The sequence below is a fragment of the Gracilinanus agilis genome, chromosome 5, assembly GCF_016433145.1.
Source record: "Gracilinanus agilis isolate LMUSP501 chromosome 5, AgileGrace, whole genome shotgun sequence".
Lineage (NCBI taxonomy): Eukaryota > Metazoa > Chordata > Mammalia > Didelphimorphia > Didelphidae > Gracilinanus > Gracilinanus agilis.
This window is the reverse complement of record NC_058134.1, coordinates 211,583,050-211,601,668: the sequence shown is the minus strand read 5'-3', so window position 1 is coordinate 211,601,668 and position 18,619 is coordinate 211,583,050. Positions and strand designations below refer to the sequence as shown.

The window sequence follows — 18,619 nt, the reverse complement described above, 5'->3', positions numbered from 1 at the left end:
CTGAGGCCAGGTTTAGAAGTGGCTGAGGCCGGGTTTTAGATTGACTTTTAATAGCAGGGTGTTAGCAAATTTGTGAGAGAGAGAGAGAGAGAGAGAGAGAGAGAGAGAGAGAGAGAGAGAGAGAGAGAGAGAGAGAGAATTTAAATATAACTTTTTTCTTTTGTATTCCTATTTTATTTTATGCATTTTAAGATATTCTTAGAAGGGGTTTATGCACATATCCAGGCTCTCAAAGGAGTCATGACTCCAAAAGGGCTAAGGACTCCTTTATGGAATTTTAATACTTGTGTTAAAGGATTCAGGTTAAAGGATTCTTCCAGTCTTTTCTCCATACTCTTTGAAATGTGTGTTTTGAATGTTTAGAGTACACATTATTCTTTTCCTACCTTTTCCTTTCTCTCCTTATCATAAATTTCAAGAAAGATGGTCACTTCCTCCCAGGATTCCTTTTTTTTGTTTTTAAACCACTGCAACTATTTTATTTTTATTAGTGAAAGTTATAGCCAGCATATAATTTTGCCATTGCTTTTTCTACTTTTTGAAGGATAGAATTATGATTATGTCGAGACAAATAATTATTACCTCTTGCTTTTAGTAGAGAGATTTCCAGCTGATTTGCATATAATTAGCACCCTACTTTTTCCAATATATGATCAGTTTCCTGAACATTCATCTATTTCATATTTCTGACCAATCTGACAAATTGGCTCCAGTGTCTTTATTGTGCTGTTTCTTCCTCCAATATTCTTTAACCAAATGTTTTCCATGATCATTCCCTCTTTGGTTCCTGGATGTAAGATGCTACAGTAGTCCTCTCTACTTTGACTGTTATTTCTTTTTAATATAATTAAATTCATTTAAAACATTTTTATAATGCTGTGAGGATTCCTTATTAATATCAATAATGATTATTGCATCTAGCCCAGTAATTCATCTTAAGAGAGATATGGTTACTTGCATACCATAATATTCATTTGTATACTTTGTTTAAATTAATTTTATTATATTCCTTTTGGATTTTTCATTGGAGAAGATATTGTACATATTAATAAGTATTGTTGTAACCAATAGTTTACCACTCTTTACACTAAAAATACTACACTGCAAAAATATTTAGACATATCAGTCTAACGGTTAACTTGCTGATATTTGGTGATACGAAAAGATACTTTAAAAATTCTAATTTGCCTTAAAAATAATGATTGGCTATTTTCTTGAAAATAATCTCTGCTAGTTTGAACAAAAATGAAGAAAATAACAAGCATCAACTTTTTAGACATAAGTATATTTTAATTTTTTGTTTTTAATAAGCAATTTCTTTGTTCTATAGAATTAAAATTTGTAATTTTTAATCTGGTCCTATCTGTTTATCAGTATTGTTAATGTGTAATTATGTCTTCTAAATATGTAAAATATGTAAATATGTAAAATGTCTTCTAACATAATTTCATAGTTAGAAAAGTTATAAGTTCTTTGAGGTTTTTTGTTCATTTAAGGTACAAAGTTACGTTAGAAAAATTATTACATCCATTTCAACAATAGAAAACAAAGCATTTCTAATATATATTTACAGTCCTTAGAATCATATCAAATAGAACTTGAACTATTCACTATAGTAAATTTTTGAATGGTCTATAGCAATATAATAGTTTTATCATTGATAAAAAAATGGTACCTTGGAATTTAAAAATAAATTAATTAAATTAAATAATCGAATTAAATTGATTAAAAATTTTTTTTTCAGTTTTGGAAAGATATTGTAGATGATAATGAAGTACGAGACCTTATTTCTGACAAAAACAAATCTCAAGGTAAGAGAGGAATTGTCAAATAACTATTTTTCTGTAACTTGTAGTAAAACTTGTGACTAAAATGAATATTTTTCTGTCACAGAAAATACATCTGGAGAATGGATTTGGGAATCTTTATTTCATCCACCTCGCAAACTGGGCATAAATGATATTGAAGGACAGCGAGTACTTCAGATAGCAGTGATTTTGCGAAATCTTTCCTTTGAGGAGGGCAATGTTAAACTTTTGGCAGCTAATCGTACTTGTCTTCGTTTTCTATTGCTTTCTGCTCATAGTCATTTTATTTCTTTAAGGCAATTGGGACTTGACACATTAGGAAATATTGCAGCAGAGGTAAGGACTATCAGATTTAATTAAAAACAAACTTTCTTTATAGCATTGTTGGTTCTGGACTTTTAACTTTATCAGTATATGATTTAAAATAAATATATTCATCTTCCTTATTAAAAAACTAAAAAAGGAAAGGCAGGAAGGAAAAGAGAATTATAAATTTTGGTTTTCAAATTCAACTGAAAGAGGCTAAAGTAAAGGTATTTCTCTCAAATACAGGAATTTTTATAATGATATTTCTATTTTTCAATTGATATTTCAATACCACCATTTAAGAAACTTGAAGCTGCCCTTTTTTGGGCTTTTATTCTGAATAGGCTTTAGATAAAACAGGGAAGAGGGAATATATAATTTACTTGGTGATATTTTTGTTTGTTTCTCCAGCTTCTTTTGGATCCTGTTGATTTCAAAACTACTCACCTAATGTTTCATACTGTTACAAAATGCCTAATGTCAAGAGATAGATTTTTAAAAATGAGAGGTAAATGCTTATTTAAATACCTTACCATTTTTCAAAATCAGTAGTTCACTCCTGCTTTATTAAAAATACATGTGTATTTTTCAGGCATGGAAATTTTGGGAAATCTTTGCAAAGCAGAAGATAATGGTGTTTTAATCTGTGAATATGTGGATCAGGAATCTTACAGAGAGATCATTTGTCATCTCACTTTGCCTGATGTACTACTTGTAATTTCAACTCTTGAGGTGCTATATATGCTTACAGAAATGGGAGATGTTGCTTGCACAAAAATTGCAAAAGTGGAAAAGAGCATAGGTAAGACAGAACCTGGAACTGGTCTGGTCCCTTTTTTTCTGTATAAAAATTTTTATCTTGGCAAAGTATTAGGAACATTAAAATTTTGGAGAGGAAAAGTTTTGTTCATTTTCGAAACCTGTTTCCATAACTATAATTATGACCTAGATATAGTGATGTTTTTGTGATATGTACAGAAATGGATACTTATCATAGGCTGGTGCACAGGTTTAATCCCTTCCCTTTTTTTGTTTGTTTCTGGACACAGTTTCAAAATTGGTGAAAACTAGTACCAGCAGTACCACTACCATATTAATATATCCCCAAGGAAATCAAAGATAAAAAGAGTCGATATACATATACCAAAATATTTATAGTAAAACTTCAGTAGCAGGGGGGGAAAAATCTAGAAACAAATTGTGAATAACTGAAAAAAATTAGTATGTTATTGTAATAAACAACTATTCTTTAATAAATGATGGTTATGATCATAATTATACAATGAGGAACACACAAAGGCTTGTGAATTAATACAAAGTGAAGTAGGTAGAATCAGTAGAGTAATATACAATTACAAATAAAGTAAATGAAAACAGGTTTCCTCTCATCAGTGTTTAGAAATTAAGGGAAAAGAGTATATTTAGTCATTTTCTCTTGATCCATTTTGCCTCATTTTCTTTGTTATGAAAGATGGGCCAATGTATGTGCCTCATAGGGAAGGTGGAAGAAAATATATTTGAAAATAATTGGTATAAAAATTTTTTTAGAACTTAAAAATATTTACAGTTCTGCTTTCATACCCTATTTGAGAGAGGGATTTTTGCCACTTTTAAATGTTATTTACCAATTCATGTTATCCCTCTTGGACTGGATCCTCACTGCAGTAGTTTCCTATCTCATTTCCTACAAAAGCTATTCCTAATCTTCTCTTCCTTCCCAAAGTCCCCCACATCCTTTTGGCCTCCCTCAGCACAGGACCTTGCCGTCTTACTAAAAAACTGAATTCATTCCATGTAAGCTACTTATTATGTTAAAACTCTTTGACACATTTCCCATTCTCTCCCTTTCTCCTAGCCTTTGACAGCCTCTTCTCTTTGGGGACTGATCCCATTATATGTGCTCTTAATCATCTTCAGCAGATGGCATCCCCTCTCTCCATCATCAGCTTCTCAATTATCAACTAGTTCTTTTTTTCTTCCCTTCAGCAAATCTCCCTCATACTTGAAAAACTATTACTACCCCAAACTTGATGCTGGGTTTTTCCTCAAATCTTTAGCTTTCTAGACCTATTTCCTTCATTTGGTGGCATAGAGGAGAATGCTGGACTAGGAGGCTGGAAGACTTGAGTTCAGACAATTACTAGCTGTATGACTGGGCAAGTCACTTAATCACTGCCTCAGTCTCCTCATTTGTAAAATGTGGTTAATACCAACACCTACCTTGTTTATTGTGAGGATAAAAAGAAATAGTATTTGTAAAGCACTTTACAAACCTCAAAGGGATACCTAGATGTTACTCCTCCTCCTGCTATTACTACTGCTAGTACTATAGCTGTTACAAGTACTGCTGCTGCTATCACCACCAAGTCTTTCCTCTGGTTTTTGTGACAGGCTCTCCTGTTTTCTCTGTCTGTTACTTCTCCTCACTTTCTTTGCTGACTCCTCATCTAGGTCACATTCCCTGTTCTGTCGTTTTTGCCAAAGGTTCTATTGTGTCTCCTCTTATCTCTCTAAACTCTTTCAGTGCTTACATCAGTTTCCATGGAGTTAACTCATGTTTCTTGCAAGTAGATTCACGGATGTATGTATACGTCCTCAATCTTTTTCCCAAGCTTCAGTTCTCAGTCACCAACTCTGCAGTTCGTATTTCAGCCTGGATGTCCTGGAGACATCATCCACTTAATATGACTTAAGATGACCTCCCCCCATGCCCCCCATCCTGTGCTCTTCTGGGATCTGTGGAAGGGAGCACCATCCTTCTAGTGTCCCAGGGTTGTGGCCTTGGAACTATCCTTGGCTCACTTTTCTTCACTTGACATATCGATTTCTACTTTCATAACTCCCTCCTGACCCCTTCTCTCCACTCAGCAGCTCTCTTCATTTCAGCCAGAGAATTAAGCCAGCTTCCTAAGCAGCCTTCCTGCCTCATTGCTACCAAATTAATTTTCTGTACCCTCAGATATAAATAACCATTAACTCCCTACTCAGTCAGTTTCTAGAGCTGTGTGTGTGTGTGTGTGTGTGTGTGTGTGTGTGTGTAGATACATGATAAAAAATGTTGTTTTTTTTATTTAAGGCTTTTATGTCATGTGGCCCAGCCTATCTTTCTAGTCTCATTGGATATTATTCCTCTTTCCCCTCTGTGATCCAGCCAACCTGACCTTTTCAGCTTGTACCATTCCTTATTCATGTTACTCCCATCTCCTCTCTACTTGCCTTCCGAGTAACTGCCCCTCATTCCTGGTGCCTCCTCCTCAGAGTCCTTATCTTCCTTGAAGATGAAGCTCAGATGCTGTGTCCTGCAGGTGGTTTTTCCCAAATTCCCTGATTGCTAGTGCTTTCCTCAGACTACTTCAATGATGCCCTGTGTAGATGTGTGTATTTTTATCGACAATGAATTTATTCTGAATATATTTTAAATGAAATTATTCTACCTACCTGGCCCCATTAGAATATTAACTATTTCCTAGTAGTTATTGTTTCCTACTTATGTTCCCAGCTTCTGACACATAATAGGTACTTGAGTACTTATTGATTTATGTAATCTAGGAAGCAATATGGTATGGCAGAAACTGTACTAGATTTGGAGTTGGAAGGCATGACTTGTAATCTTTACTCCAATATTTAATAGCCATGTGCTTGTGGGAAAGCTACTTAACTTTTCTGAGACTTCATTTTCTCACCTCTAAAGAAATTGTAGTAATACTTTCACTATTTCTGTCCTTTTATAAACTATAGTATTTAGAACTTAAAATGTACAGTCTTTGTGTGTTTTTGAAAATGAAAATACTTTATAAATTATATAAAATTGAAAATAGTCTTTCTTTGCCATTTAATGTTTCAGATATGTTAGTGTGTCTAGTTTCCATGGACATCCAGATGTTTGGACCGGAAGCACTAACTGCAGTAAAACTTGTTGAGCATCAAAGCTCTAACCACCAAGTTTTATCTGAAATCAGGCCTCAGGCAGTAGAGCATGTTCAAACCCAGACCCATGTAGCCACTGTCCCAGGTTAGTATTTTAGATAAAAAATTGCTTTTTTAATAATATTTACTTCAGTCCTCAAAAATGTGACTTTATCAATATTATTACTTCTCCCAGTATATATGATTAACACCTCTTTGCCTTAGTATATACATGTGTTGCTCTCTGTTTAAAAAAAAAATTATTACTTGCTGACCAACCCTCCAATGATATATAGCTCTCTGTACTAATATAGCCTAACCTCCAGTTGACAAATTACAGTCCTTCATTAGATTGATTTTTAAAAACCATTCCAATTTATTCTTATCTTCCAGAGTTTGTGTTCTGTTTGCATAACTTCGTTTTTTTAAACCCTTACCTTCCATCTTGGAATCAATACCATGTATTGGTCCCATGGCAGAAGAGCAGTAAGGGCTAGGCAATGGGGATTAAGTGACTTGCCCAGGGTCACCCAGCTGGGAAGTGTTTGAGGCCAGATATGAACCTAGGACCTCCTGTCTCTAGGCCTGGCTCTCAATCCACTGAGCTACCCAGCTGCCCCCCCTGTTGGCACAACTTTTGAAAACACATGGTCACCTCTCTGTCATGGTGAGGTATCCTTTACTGTAGAATGGATAGTGTTAACATTTAGAGAATAATTATGTTTCAGCTAATTAGATGGCCACCAATCACAATTCCTAATAAATTTTCTAAACTTCTATTATGATATTAAAAATACATTTCAGGAATTGCAATAGATCAAGATTCTTTGTGGGAGAATAATTTGAGATAAGTTTTTAGTTAGGAAAGAAAAATCAGATTTAGAGGAAACTAGATTATTTAAGTTTATGCCAAAACCAGGCAACAGTGGGATTGAATCAGGATAGCTTTTCCTAGTCTAAGATGCCTCTTTAATTTCCACTGTGTCTGTTATGCAGGATTTTTATTTTAGAACATTTCTGACTTTTTGAAGTAGTAAATTACCATGTTACAACATTTTTCTCTGCAACTTTGCTATTTAATCAGATTATCCAAGGGTTTCAATAAAGGAAAATTGTAACAGAGAAGCATGTACACATAACATATTTATGCCATTTGTTGCACCTGTCAGTTTTCAGCAGATATGGAAATCCAATAAAGAGTGGTCAAAAACATGAATGTGATTGAAAATAAGTATCTTAGTTTAAAAGTCAATCACTGAATGTACCTAGTAATGCACAATGCAAAAGCAGTTAATTGTCAAATTTTCTTTGTAAAATAAGAAAAGTATAACTAAGCCCTGCTGATGAAACACCTGCCCATAAACTTGCCTCAAGCTACAAATTCCAAATATAATAAAAATGCATTTAAGGTTGCATTTCCATGAATCTGATATATCCATGTCTTTAGTACAAATATAATTTCTAAAAGTTAAATTTTTTTCAGGAGAATTACAAAAATATTTGCCAACAAATATAAATCTTACTTAGAAATAAAATTTTCAAAAATTTAGCACAAAAATGTAATGAAGCGTTTCCCCTAAGTATTTGTATTATGTGATTATGTAAGTAAAGGAAAACATAAAAATTGTTAAGAATTGTTCCATGTGATATATGTAGCTAATATTATTTCCATTCATAAAATTCTTGGTTACTACTTGAATCAAGTATATCACTTAGTAAATTGTTAATGATACTATAGTAAGGACATTTATCTGAAAATAATATTTTATATGTATCTTTAAAAGTTAAACAGGGCATGATGTCACTCACCCTGAAGCCCCAGATACTGGCACATCTGAAGCGAGTAGATCTCTTGAGTTTGGGAATTCTGAATTATTTAGTTGGGCTTATACTGTTTGTGTATCTGTAAGGCCTACACAAGATTGCCTAAGAAGGGAGAAACTCACCATGTTCAGAAAAATGAAGTGAGCTAAAGCTTCCATGCTCATCAGTTTGGGAATTAAACCTGTGAATGACCATCATACTTCTAGCCTAGATGACAAAAGTTTAAAAATAGCAAACAGATAAAAATTAGCCTTTTACTGAGTGATAGTAGGATTTTAAAGTAATAATTTTGGAAATGATTTGATCTGAAAAGAAAGGTAAACTTTTATTTCATATGAAAGTTTCTACATTTCTTCAATATAATAATAATAATAATAATAATAATATAATTCTTCAATTACTAGGAAAAGTTGTCTCCCAACTGATGGGAAAACTGGAAAGCAATTTGTCAGAAAGTTTATTCTAGAATTGAAATCACCACAATAACCTCAAAATCCATATGTCAGATGATTTAAAACAGTGATAAGAAGACTGGTAGTTAGGTTTTGCTGCTTTTTGTTGCTGTTGTTTGAACAGATTTAAAGAGATAGTTTAGCTTTTAAATGAAAGAAACTTATTGGTCTACCCACCCCCAAAAAATGTTAGAATCAATGATATTATAATGAAATTACTCTCCAATTTAGAAGCTTTCCATTCCTGTGGGATGATTAACATTTATTTAGTTCCTCTGGTGAAATCGATGCTTCACCACAGGCATCTTGTCTCTTCCAGATCTCCAGTTCCAGTATTAATGACTTTTAAAAAAATTTCTTATCATATTTACAGATGTTCTTACTAACTTTTGTTTAGTGTGAAGGTTAGCAAACTAAACATTGTTTGCCAATTCCTGGACCTGCTAGTAATAGTTTCGATAATTTCTGGTCACAAAGTAAGATCCATGATGCATGCTATATGGCTTTTAGTTTGAGTGGTTATTTCTTTGCCCAAATGCAACTGCTTTTTTAAGAGTAAACACTGAAATAATGATTTTTATTCTACAGAAGCAGAGAATACCAAAGAAAACATTCCCACTGACTAGATCTCTTAAATGCTATTTCTAAATGCCTTCTCTTTGGAATAGATGCACAGTTTTTCTTAGCAATATATGGGGAAAGGGGATAAGCAGTTATTAAGCAATAAAGTGCCAAACACTATGCTAAGGGCCTTAACAATATGATCTAATTTCATATTACAACCCTTTTACAGTTGAGAAAACTGAGGCAGACAGTTTAAGAAATATACTGAGGGCTACACAACTAATAAGTGTCTAAAGCTAGATTTTATTTCAGCCTTCCTCTTTTCAGGCCCAGTGCTCTATCCACTGCACCACTTAGATGCCTTGAACAGATGTATTTTCTTTAATTGGATAGGACTGAGACTCATGATTTTCCATTTACTTTTAAGTTTTTAATCTGTCTTTTATTATTGAGATGTATTTCACTTTGTATTTAAATAATACCTTTCTTCTAAGGTGCCCGCTTTGTACTGATAAAATATAAAAATGGGTCATATAGTAGAAAGAATGTTGGACTTTGAGTAAGAAGACCATTTACTAGTCATATAACTGGGCAAGTCACATAAGCTTTCTGGTTTTCTCATCTGTAAAATGGATATATAGTTTATTTATAGTTACACAGTTGTGAAGATTATATCAAATGTAAAATTGCTTTATGTACTATAAGCAATAAATGATTTCTCATTATTACCTCATTAGTTGACAAAATAATTTCTTGAGTTGTATGAAGTTGTTTTACCCATGTTGCAGAATTGAAAATTTGAAATATAAAGAGCTTGGGTCTTGCAGAAGGCGTAATATATCACCTGAGGAAGCTAAAATAGCACTAATGAGAACTTGAAAAAGTTAATTTTCTGGAAAGTGAAGTTCTTTGTTTATTTTTTAGAGCACTTCTTCTAGATTCAATTTGTCCTCATTTTTAAAAATTATTTGTAGTTTAAAGTTGTTTTCTCATAGAGGCTATATTCTGTTTTATTCTCTTAGGGATTCTGTTTTTCCCTTTGAACTATGACCATTTTAATCTATTCTATTAAATTTTTAATATTCTAGTATTTTATTCACAAAAATCCTACTCATTCTTTATCATCGTTTAGAGGCAACATTGGTTAATGGAGACGCTGACAGATTTTCAAGCTGGAAAGGCTAATAGCAGACATATTGATTTTTTTTTTCCTGAGAACCCCACTAGCTTAATTTCCAAAGGTTCATCATTGTAGGACTGGGGTGGTTCTTAAAAAAACAAAAACAAACAAACAACTTTGTTTTCCACAGTGATTCATTAAATAGCCAACAAAATAAGTTGTGGAAAAGATGCTGTCTATAATCCCGAAAGGAATCATCCATGTAAATGAAATCTTAAATCCTTTCTGAAATTTTTTGATTATGATTAGTTAAATTTCAGATATTGACAGTACACATACAAGTCAGATGTGGCATATGGAATAAGTAATCCAGTTTGGAGAATAACATTTCAGCAGGGGTAGCTAGGTACCACAGTGGATAGAGCACCAGACCTCAATTTGGTTTTGATGGGGAGAACCTGGTTTTAAATGAGGCCTCAGACACTTCCTACCTGTGTGACCCTGGGCAAGTCACCTAACCCCAATGCCTAGCTCTTAGTGTTCTTCTGCCTTAGAATTGATACTTAGTATTGATTCTAAGACAGAAAGTAAAGGCATTAAAAAAATATGATTTCAGCATTGTTTTTGGACATAGAGATTCTTTTCCCCTTTGATAATACCATTAGTATAGAGGAGTGAGAGAAAAGTTGAAATTCCCGGTAGGAGAATGATTCTTTAAGCCTTTTGAAAGCTTGGGAGTCAGAACAATTCTTTGTGGGCCTTTCCTTGAATTCTGAAATTTGGAGATTATCTAGATTTGAAGATGTACCTTTTAAAAGAAGTTTAACTTAATTCCACTGGCAGATTTATGTATATATCATAATTTTGTTTATAAACTAACAAAACAGTTACCGAATTCCATTTACAGAAATGGTAAGATAGATTTTTTCCTTTACCTTTACAAAGGGTACTGAATTTCATAAACCTCAAATCTCTTTCAAGATAAAAATTATATTTATATTTGGGCTAGATTTATCTTTTTATCTAGAAACCTTCTTTGTTCGATGCTGATGAATTTTTTTAAACTAGAATATAATTTGACCTTATATTTAGTATGCAATCTATTTAAAAATTTTTGTTCTCTGGAGTTTAATTCTATAATGTAAGAAGTACATGTTTATTTCTTGAATCAGGTTTTAAAAGATACTTAGGATGGTTTTTCATTAAATGTATGTCCTCATGTATATATGGAGCTTTTTTAACAAAATGAAAGCAAAAAGATTCTTATTTTTACTTTGTTCAGTTAGTGCGTTATTTTGTGAACTGGCATATGGTGATTTTATTTAGGTAGAAAATCTTAATTATATAGCTAATGTATTGTTTCTTTTTCTGTAGCTTCCAGAGCAGTTGTAGCACAGCATGTTGCTCCACCACCAGGAATAGTGGAAATAGATAGTGAGAAGTTTGCATGTCAGTGGTAAGTGGTGTGGCTCTCTTCAACCATTTTCCTTAGAAAGAGGAAATGTAATAATCTGCCATCCAGATTATTTCATCTTAAATTATATCCTTATTAGAAGAGAGAAAAATTTGGGGGAAGAAAGGTTATCTAATATTATGTCACTATTGTGCTAAGTTAATTTGATGACCAGGATTTTCACTCTTAAGCTTTTTGACTGGAACCAACTGGAATCTTTTTTTCCTACAAGATTATACTTGAATGATTTTGTTCCTTTTGAGATTTTGTTTTCTAGTAAAATATTTCATTTGAGTCTATAGTGAAATCAAATTTACTAAATTACAGAGTTGGTTTTCCTGGGCAGACATATAATTTTCCAGTGGATATAAAAGAGTATAGTTAAAAGAGGGCTGGGTTTAGGGTCAGGAATCCTGAGTTCATATCCTGACTCTACCACTTATTGTGTGGGATGATATGAGGCAAGACACTTATTCTTCCTGGGCCTCAGTTTCTTCATATGTAAATTAAGCAAGTTAGACTCAGTGACCACTAAGATCCTTTCCATTTCTAAATCTATGATTCTATGAATCTTGTTTTTGGGAGAAAGTGAAATGAAAAGAGTATATTTTAAAAATAATATTTTAATGAAAATGAGTGAAAGCAAAGATTTATTACTTATTTTAATGAAGATAATTGAACCATGTCACAAAATTTCAACCTTAAATAGTATGACATAATGAAAACATATTATTCAGTTTCAATAGAATTGATTTAAAGCTTGCTTAATTTTTTAGCTTCTAGTCTTTGTTTTATATTGTATAGGCCACTATTTTTCATGTGAGTTAAAGCATGATCTTGGTCAGATAAATAATTGATTAAAAACCTGTACTGTATCATTAAAGTCAGATATACTAACATTAACAGTGCTTTGCACTATATAACTTAGAAGAAAAGGATTTTTATCTTATTTTACTCTTTTTAGGTACATCATTTGCCTGCCAGTTCTAAATATATGATATTATATTAAACTGTTAGCTTTGGGGAATAATCTTTATATGTAAATTGTGTTGTGCTTTTACTTACATAAAATTTGTTCTCTGTGATCCTGTATCTTCCAAATTTCTTTTTGCTATCCATTGTCTTTCTTTTCATTTTACTTTTCTTGATTATCCCTACCACCATCTTATCATTTCTTTTTCTCTTGTGATCATTTCTAGCTCACACTCACCACAATAATGTCTTTCTCCAAAGATGAAGGGTTGTCTTTTAAAATTGCTAACATATATAAGCTACATTCTTCATCATTAGCATGTTTTTTGTCTTTTTTCATGTGTTCCCAAACACTCAACCTACTGTGTCTGGTTAGAGTCCGTGCCAAGCTTCCCACCTCTACCAGGAATTATCCATTTTTTTTTCTTCTATTCTAGAGCATACATTTTTGCTGGCTTTTTTGGGAAGGCTGAATGACAAAATAAAAATATAATTCCTTTTTGACCTATATCAGCCAAAAATGCTTCAATATTCTTTGTTTTGGATCAGCTATTCGCAATAACAATAATAACTGACATTTATGTAACATTTTAAAATTTACATAGTACTTTATTAACATTATTTTGGGTCTCACAGATATGTGAAGGAGATATGCAAGTATTAAAATCCCCATTTTGCAAATGAGAAATAGGAGGCTTATTAAGTGACTTGCCCATGATCACTCTCCTAGTAAGATAGTATTTGAAACCAAGTGTCCTGGATCCAAATCCAGCATAGCACATTAAGCTTTTCCCTTTCAAGAAAGGGAGACCCAAAAAAGAACCGTTTTCTGTATTGTATCTATTCTAGTGCTACACTCACTATCAAAGCATATGACAAATTTTTATATGAAATGAGATGACTTGTGTAATGTACTTTGCTAACCCTGAAATGCTACATAAGTGTACTTGTTAGCTATTATGATAATGATGATGATGCTATTTTTATCCTGTCAATTCACATATTAATTCATCAAGTATTTATTAAGTACCTTCTCTGTCTAAGATGCAACCAAAAAATAGCAAATGAGGGCCTCTGGTTGGCATCTCCTGTGGTTCTAACTTCTTCTTCCTCTTCTCTGAATCTCCAAACTTCTAGACTCTAATCCTATATATATGTCACTGCTGTCAAACTCAAATAGAAATGAAGGCCAAAAACCCACACACAGGGAGTCCTGCAGGCTACATATTTTTATTTATGTTCAAAATATTTCCCAATTACATTTTTTTAAATTATAACTGAGGGTGACTTTTATTTAATTATATGCACAAATTAGCATCTTATGTCCAACAGAATCAGTCTTTAGGTGAGTCTTTCAAATAGTTGTCCAGAGTCCCACCAAGTGGTCACTGATGGTCAGAGTAATCATCGAAACCAAGTTTTGTAAAAGTAGTTTAGTCCAACTTGGTGAAGCCAGTGTCTTTCATATATTGCCTGGAGTCCTGGTGGCCCATGTTCAGGCTGTCCTTGTGGATTAGGCTGTGCTAGTTGGAACAGATGAGATATGACTGAGACCCCTGGCCATATTTGCAAGGGTAGCTCCATAAAGCTGGCACCAGTAACAAAGAATCTGGTTCAGGCAGCTCTCAGGAGTTTGATGGGCTTTATTCTACCCATGGGTCAAGTGGTCACCTCTTGTCCTTGCAGAGTTCAGACCACAGGGCAATTGGGTATATCAAAGGTGCCGGAACCTCACAAACCAAGTTCCCTTCATGCTGGATTTCACCCGGTGTTGTGTACTCTAACAACTAATGCCTGTCTTATTGGCCAGGGTATGCACATTGATCGTGTTGATACTGGGCCCCTGAATATTCCTGGAGAGATGGCCCTTCATATTCATTTATTAGAACTAAAAGGAGTATATAGGGCAGCTAGGTGACCCAGTAAATAGAGTGCTGTGCCTGAAGCCTAAGACCTGGCTTCATATACTTATTTAGCTGTGACCCTGAGCAAGTCACTTAATCCTATTTGCCTCAGTTTCCTCATCTGTAAAATGAGCTAGAGAAGGAAATGGCAAATCATATCTGTGTCTTTAAGAAAAAACCCAAATGGGTTACAAAGAATTGTACACAATTGAAAAATGACTGAACAATAACAAAAATCTTGATTGTGGGTTCCAACTATTGGTTTCCATACCACAGCATCACATTTAGAAAAGATATTGTGATATAAAAAATAGATTTCTGAGCCAACTGTATTTTCCAGAAAGGCCTGAGGCAGACTTCCCTACTTTAAAGGGATAACTGTAAGTTACCTTATTTTGTTTGTAATCTATTATATGGTTAGTCTTGACAAGCCTCTATCCATATGCACCTGGGAATCAACCCAAACTTCATTTTGATTAATGGCTACATTCTCACTCTTATGACATAAGTGTCTGGCTTCTTAGGTCAATGAGATTGAAAGTCATGTGTTGTGGGTCTTAAAAAATTCCTACTCTTCCTGGTTAGCTGTATATCAACCACTAGAAGGACTTGTTGGCAAACGGGGAATTTGTGCACAATTTGATTATATATCTTAAGACTTATTAACTCTTTTGGCTGGGATAACAACATACTCAAGAACCTTTTCCATTAGACCAGCTCATTGATCAAGTTGTACATCCCATTACCAGTTCAACTTTGTCATCTACCCACTTCCAAATTCTAAATTCTTTAAAGGGTTACCTAAATTCCCTTTCTTCTTGTCAGAAGTTATTAATATGATTCTTTTACTTCAACCAGTAAAATAATGATGATGATAATGATAATAATAATGATGATGATGATGGCTGCAGTGATACTATATTTGAATATTGTGATAGTAATTTATAATCTTTTAGGCACTTATATTTTAAAATCCTTACTTTCCATGGGTTTAAGTGATTTTGCTCAGGGTCATACAGCCAGAAAGTGTCTGAGGCCATATCTGAATCCTAACTAGGTCCTCCTAACTCCAGCCATGGCACTTCTATCCACTTTGCCACCTAGCTACCCTCAGGCCAGTTTTAATGTATTATCTTATTAATTTAGTACAATTCACATGGGTTTGGCAGTGTCTTGTACCCCTATTCTATAGATTAGTGATGGCAAACTAATTAGAAATGGAGTGCTGGGTCTCACCCTTCAGAACAAGTGCCGGGTATGCCCCAACCTCCCCCTTACCCCACTCCCATCAGGCTGCTGGGCAGAGGGACAGGGGATGTGAAAAAATGACATCAGGTATGGTGGAAAGGGGAAAGGGAGCAGCTCCACCCGAAGCCCTCTGCCTTTCTATTAATGAACAGGGGGTGGAGGGGGATAGCACCGTCCCCACAGAGAGAGCTCTGCGTGCCATCTTTGGCATACATGCCATAGGTTTGCCATCACTGCTATAGAGCATAAGCTTCAGCTAGTGTTGAAAGACAAGAGGCAGCATCAAAGCTCTTTAGACTCTTTGGCTTAAGTTCTGTGGGTCTACCTTCTAAGAATTCATCTAGCTGGCTGGAAAATTGCATTTCTTTCTGTTAAAACTTTTCTGTATCATTCTATTCATAGCCTGTATGCTTACTCCAAAGCAATTCATGTAAGACAACCATAATGACAAGTTCTAGATGATTTTGTCTGATTATGCTTAGGTCAAACTTTGGTTCTTTCTACATACTTTCATAAAGCATGCCGTGGATCTAGATTCCATAGAGAATTTCATTTAGACCTGGCTATTCTTTCTTCACTTTCTAATATTCTAGCTTCATAATCCTCTAATATTGGAGTTGACAGAAAAAACCATTAACAAAGTTTTTACCAAAGATAAAATTTTCTCTAAAGCTATTACAGGTTTCCTCTCTCCTCCTCACTGGTGAGTGCTAGGCTAGGCCTCTTTTAACAACTTGCTTTCTTGTCTTGTAATGAACCAAGTCTGAAAAAATTAAAGAGGCCCTTCATAGATGTTATACCTGGGAATGGGTACTCACACCCTACCCAATGGGTTGCCTCAATAAGGCTCCAAGAGAGAAGCTAATAGACTTCTAAACACTCCACGAGGCACAGATGAAATGGCTAACTTAGTATCTACTGTGAAAATACAAATTTTTGAAAACTATCTTTAAAAACTTACCAAAAAAAACTAAAAAAAACAAAACAAAAAAAGACTTCCAGCTGTTTCCACCTTTGACCATTTATTTTTTCATCTTATATTTATCTTGTCATTTTCCCCGTACTACATACAGTCTCTTAATTTTTCTATTATGCATTGTAAAACTCTTCTGCCAAAAACATATTTAACTATATCCTTTAACATTTGTATCTAAAGTCAAAGACTTCTATTAATCTTTTTGATCTAGTCTATCACTATAGGCTCCCCATCCTTCTCAGTAACAAAGAAGATTGGGGGGAAAATGACCCAGATGGACAGAAGAGAAAAAAGGCTTAAGTGACATTCACCTATGAGAAAACATTGCCTCCCTCATTTTGTGGTTGTTAATTTAGTGTGTTTAGCATGTTTGAAGTTGGAATATTATACTATTAAAATGCGCATTCAAAAATGTTTTTAAAAGCCACTAAAAGGAAAGGATTAGGAAAATTATAGTAACCTTGAACCACCATGCAAAATTCTTTATCTAGATAGACGTAGCCATATTGGAATCCCTCTGGCATAGACTATCCTTTCTTTTATTGAACACCCATTATATGAGCAGTTCTAAAGAATGAGTATGATTATTTTATTGCACAAAAATTTTTTATTCAAATCAGTCCACAAATTCAAATAATTGATGTCAATTGGGCTCTTGTCTGCATGCAATTGGTCCCGAGTCCCAAGTTACATTTGATCTTTGATAGTTGATCTCTCCCTCTTCCCCAGAGGCTTTTATTTCACAAAGTATCTCCATTTACACTACACGTAAGGTCCCACCATTTAAACTCCATAGGACAGCCAGTTGTTTATTGTGGAATTTTGTTTTGATGAATGCCTTGCCAGAAATCACAGATTTACAATCTTCAGGAACCAGAGTTGAGCAGAATTGAAGACATCCTTTTTCTTCTGTGCAGTGAATTTCCAAGCATAGAGTTTTAAACCCTTTAGAATAAAATATATCCCATTTCCTCTTACTAAAGACAATTGAAATATTTTGTTTTAGTGTATAGTTTAGAAGCTTGGGTAAATTTAACAATGTTGGATTATGATTGGTATATTTGAAGTCTAGAGAAGTAAGTAGAATTCCTACTTGCTGATGAAATAATAAAGTGACAAAGAGCTCAATGAGCTCAGTTCCTTTCTTTTTCCCAACTTGATATAGGATAATATGTAGTCAGGAATAGAGAGTGATTATCATATGAACACCAAGACCATTAGTCATTGTAACAAGATTAACAAAGTGCCATGGGCCTGTTCTGCCACATGGAAATAGATTTGCAATATAAAGCTGCCCTTTATTCTTTATAAAAGATTTTACTTGTATTATAAAATTAAATGAATAGGCCACTGTACCTCTTTGTTCCTTAATTTCCCATTTATATAAAACAAGGGTTTTGTTTAAATAGGCCCCAAAGATCCCTTGAAACTCTAATCCTAAGAAATAAATGGCTAGTCTACTTTTGCGCATTAACATGGTTCAAACCCACTCTGTACTTTCACAAGTAAGAATGCTTATTTATTTGAATTATGGTACATAGTGTTAAATACAATGCTTTGACAGTATCATTGAATTGTTTCAATATTTTAAAATATTATCTTGAACTTAGCATTAATTGTTTTTGTCTATTTTTAGGTTGAATGCACATTTTGAAGTGAATTCAGATTGTTCAGTCTCTCGATCAGAAATGTACTCTGAATACCTTTCAACTAGTACTAAATTAGCCCGAGGTGGAATCCTGACATCAACTGGATTTTATAAATGTCTTCGGTACGATCTCTGGTCCATATTCAAATAAATTATGAGTCTTCATCCTGCTTTTTGATTACTGTAGCTCACCGGTATCTAGAATCTATTCCTATATGGTGCTATATTGAATATAGGTGAATTTGAAACTTTATGGAAAAGGTTTTTATTATAATATTTGATTGAATATTATAAAACTTTTAAAAGTAACCAATTGAGTCTAGTTGAATTCCTTTCCATTATGAAAGTAATCTTTTAAAATTTCACTCTTTTAGGAATGCTATACTTTAAAAATCACGATAGCGAGAATTGCTAAAAATTCAACATAATTTCTTGATA

The 18,619-nt window shown here is 33.7% G+C and overlaps 1 protein-coding gene across 1 annotated transcript in view; it reads left to right on the top strand.

Annotated features, from left to right (window-relative positions):
• The window catches only part of ARID2 (AT-rich interaction domain 2), a 241,388-nt gene that overhangs the window by 181,120 nt on the left and 41,649 nt on the right, over nt 1-18,619 (top strand). The window contains exons 7-13 of the mRNA XM_044677286.1: nt 1,745-1,811; nt 1,894-2,144; nt 2,526-2,622; nt 2,707-2,916; nt 5,959-6,126; nt 11,355-11,436; nt 18,170-18,304. Coding sequence (XP_044533221.1) covers nt 1,745-1,811; nt 1,894-2,144; nt 2,526-2,622; nt 2,707-2,916; nt 5,959-6,126; nt 11,355-11,436; nt 18,170-18,304 — 1,010 coding nt within the window. The remainder of the gene's footprint in view (nt 1-1,744; nt 1,812-1,893; nt 2,145-2,525; nt 2,623-2,706; nt 2,917-5,958; nt 6,127-11,354; nt 11,437-18,169; nt 18,305-18,619) is intronic.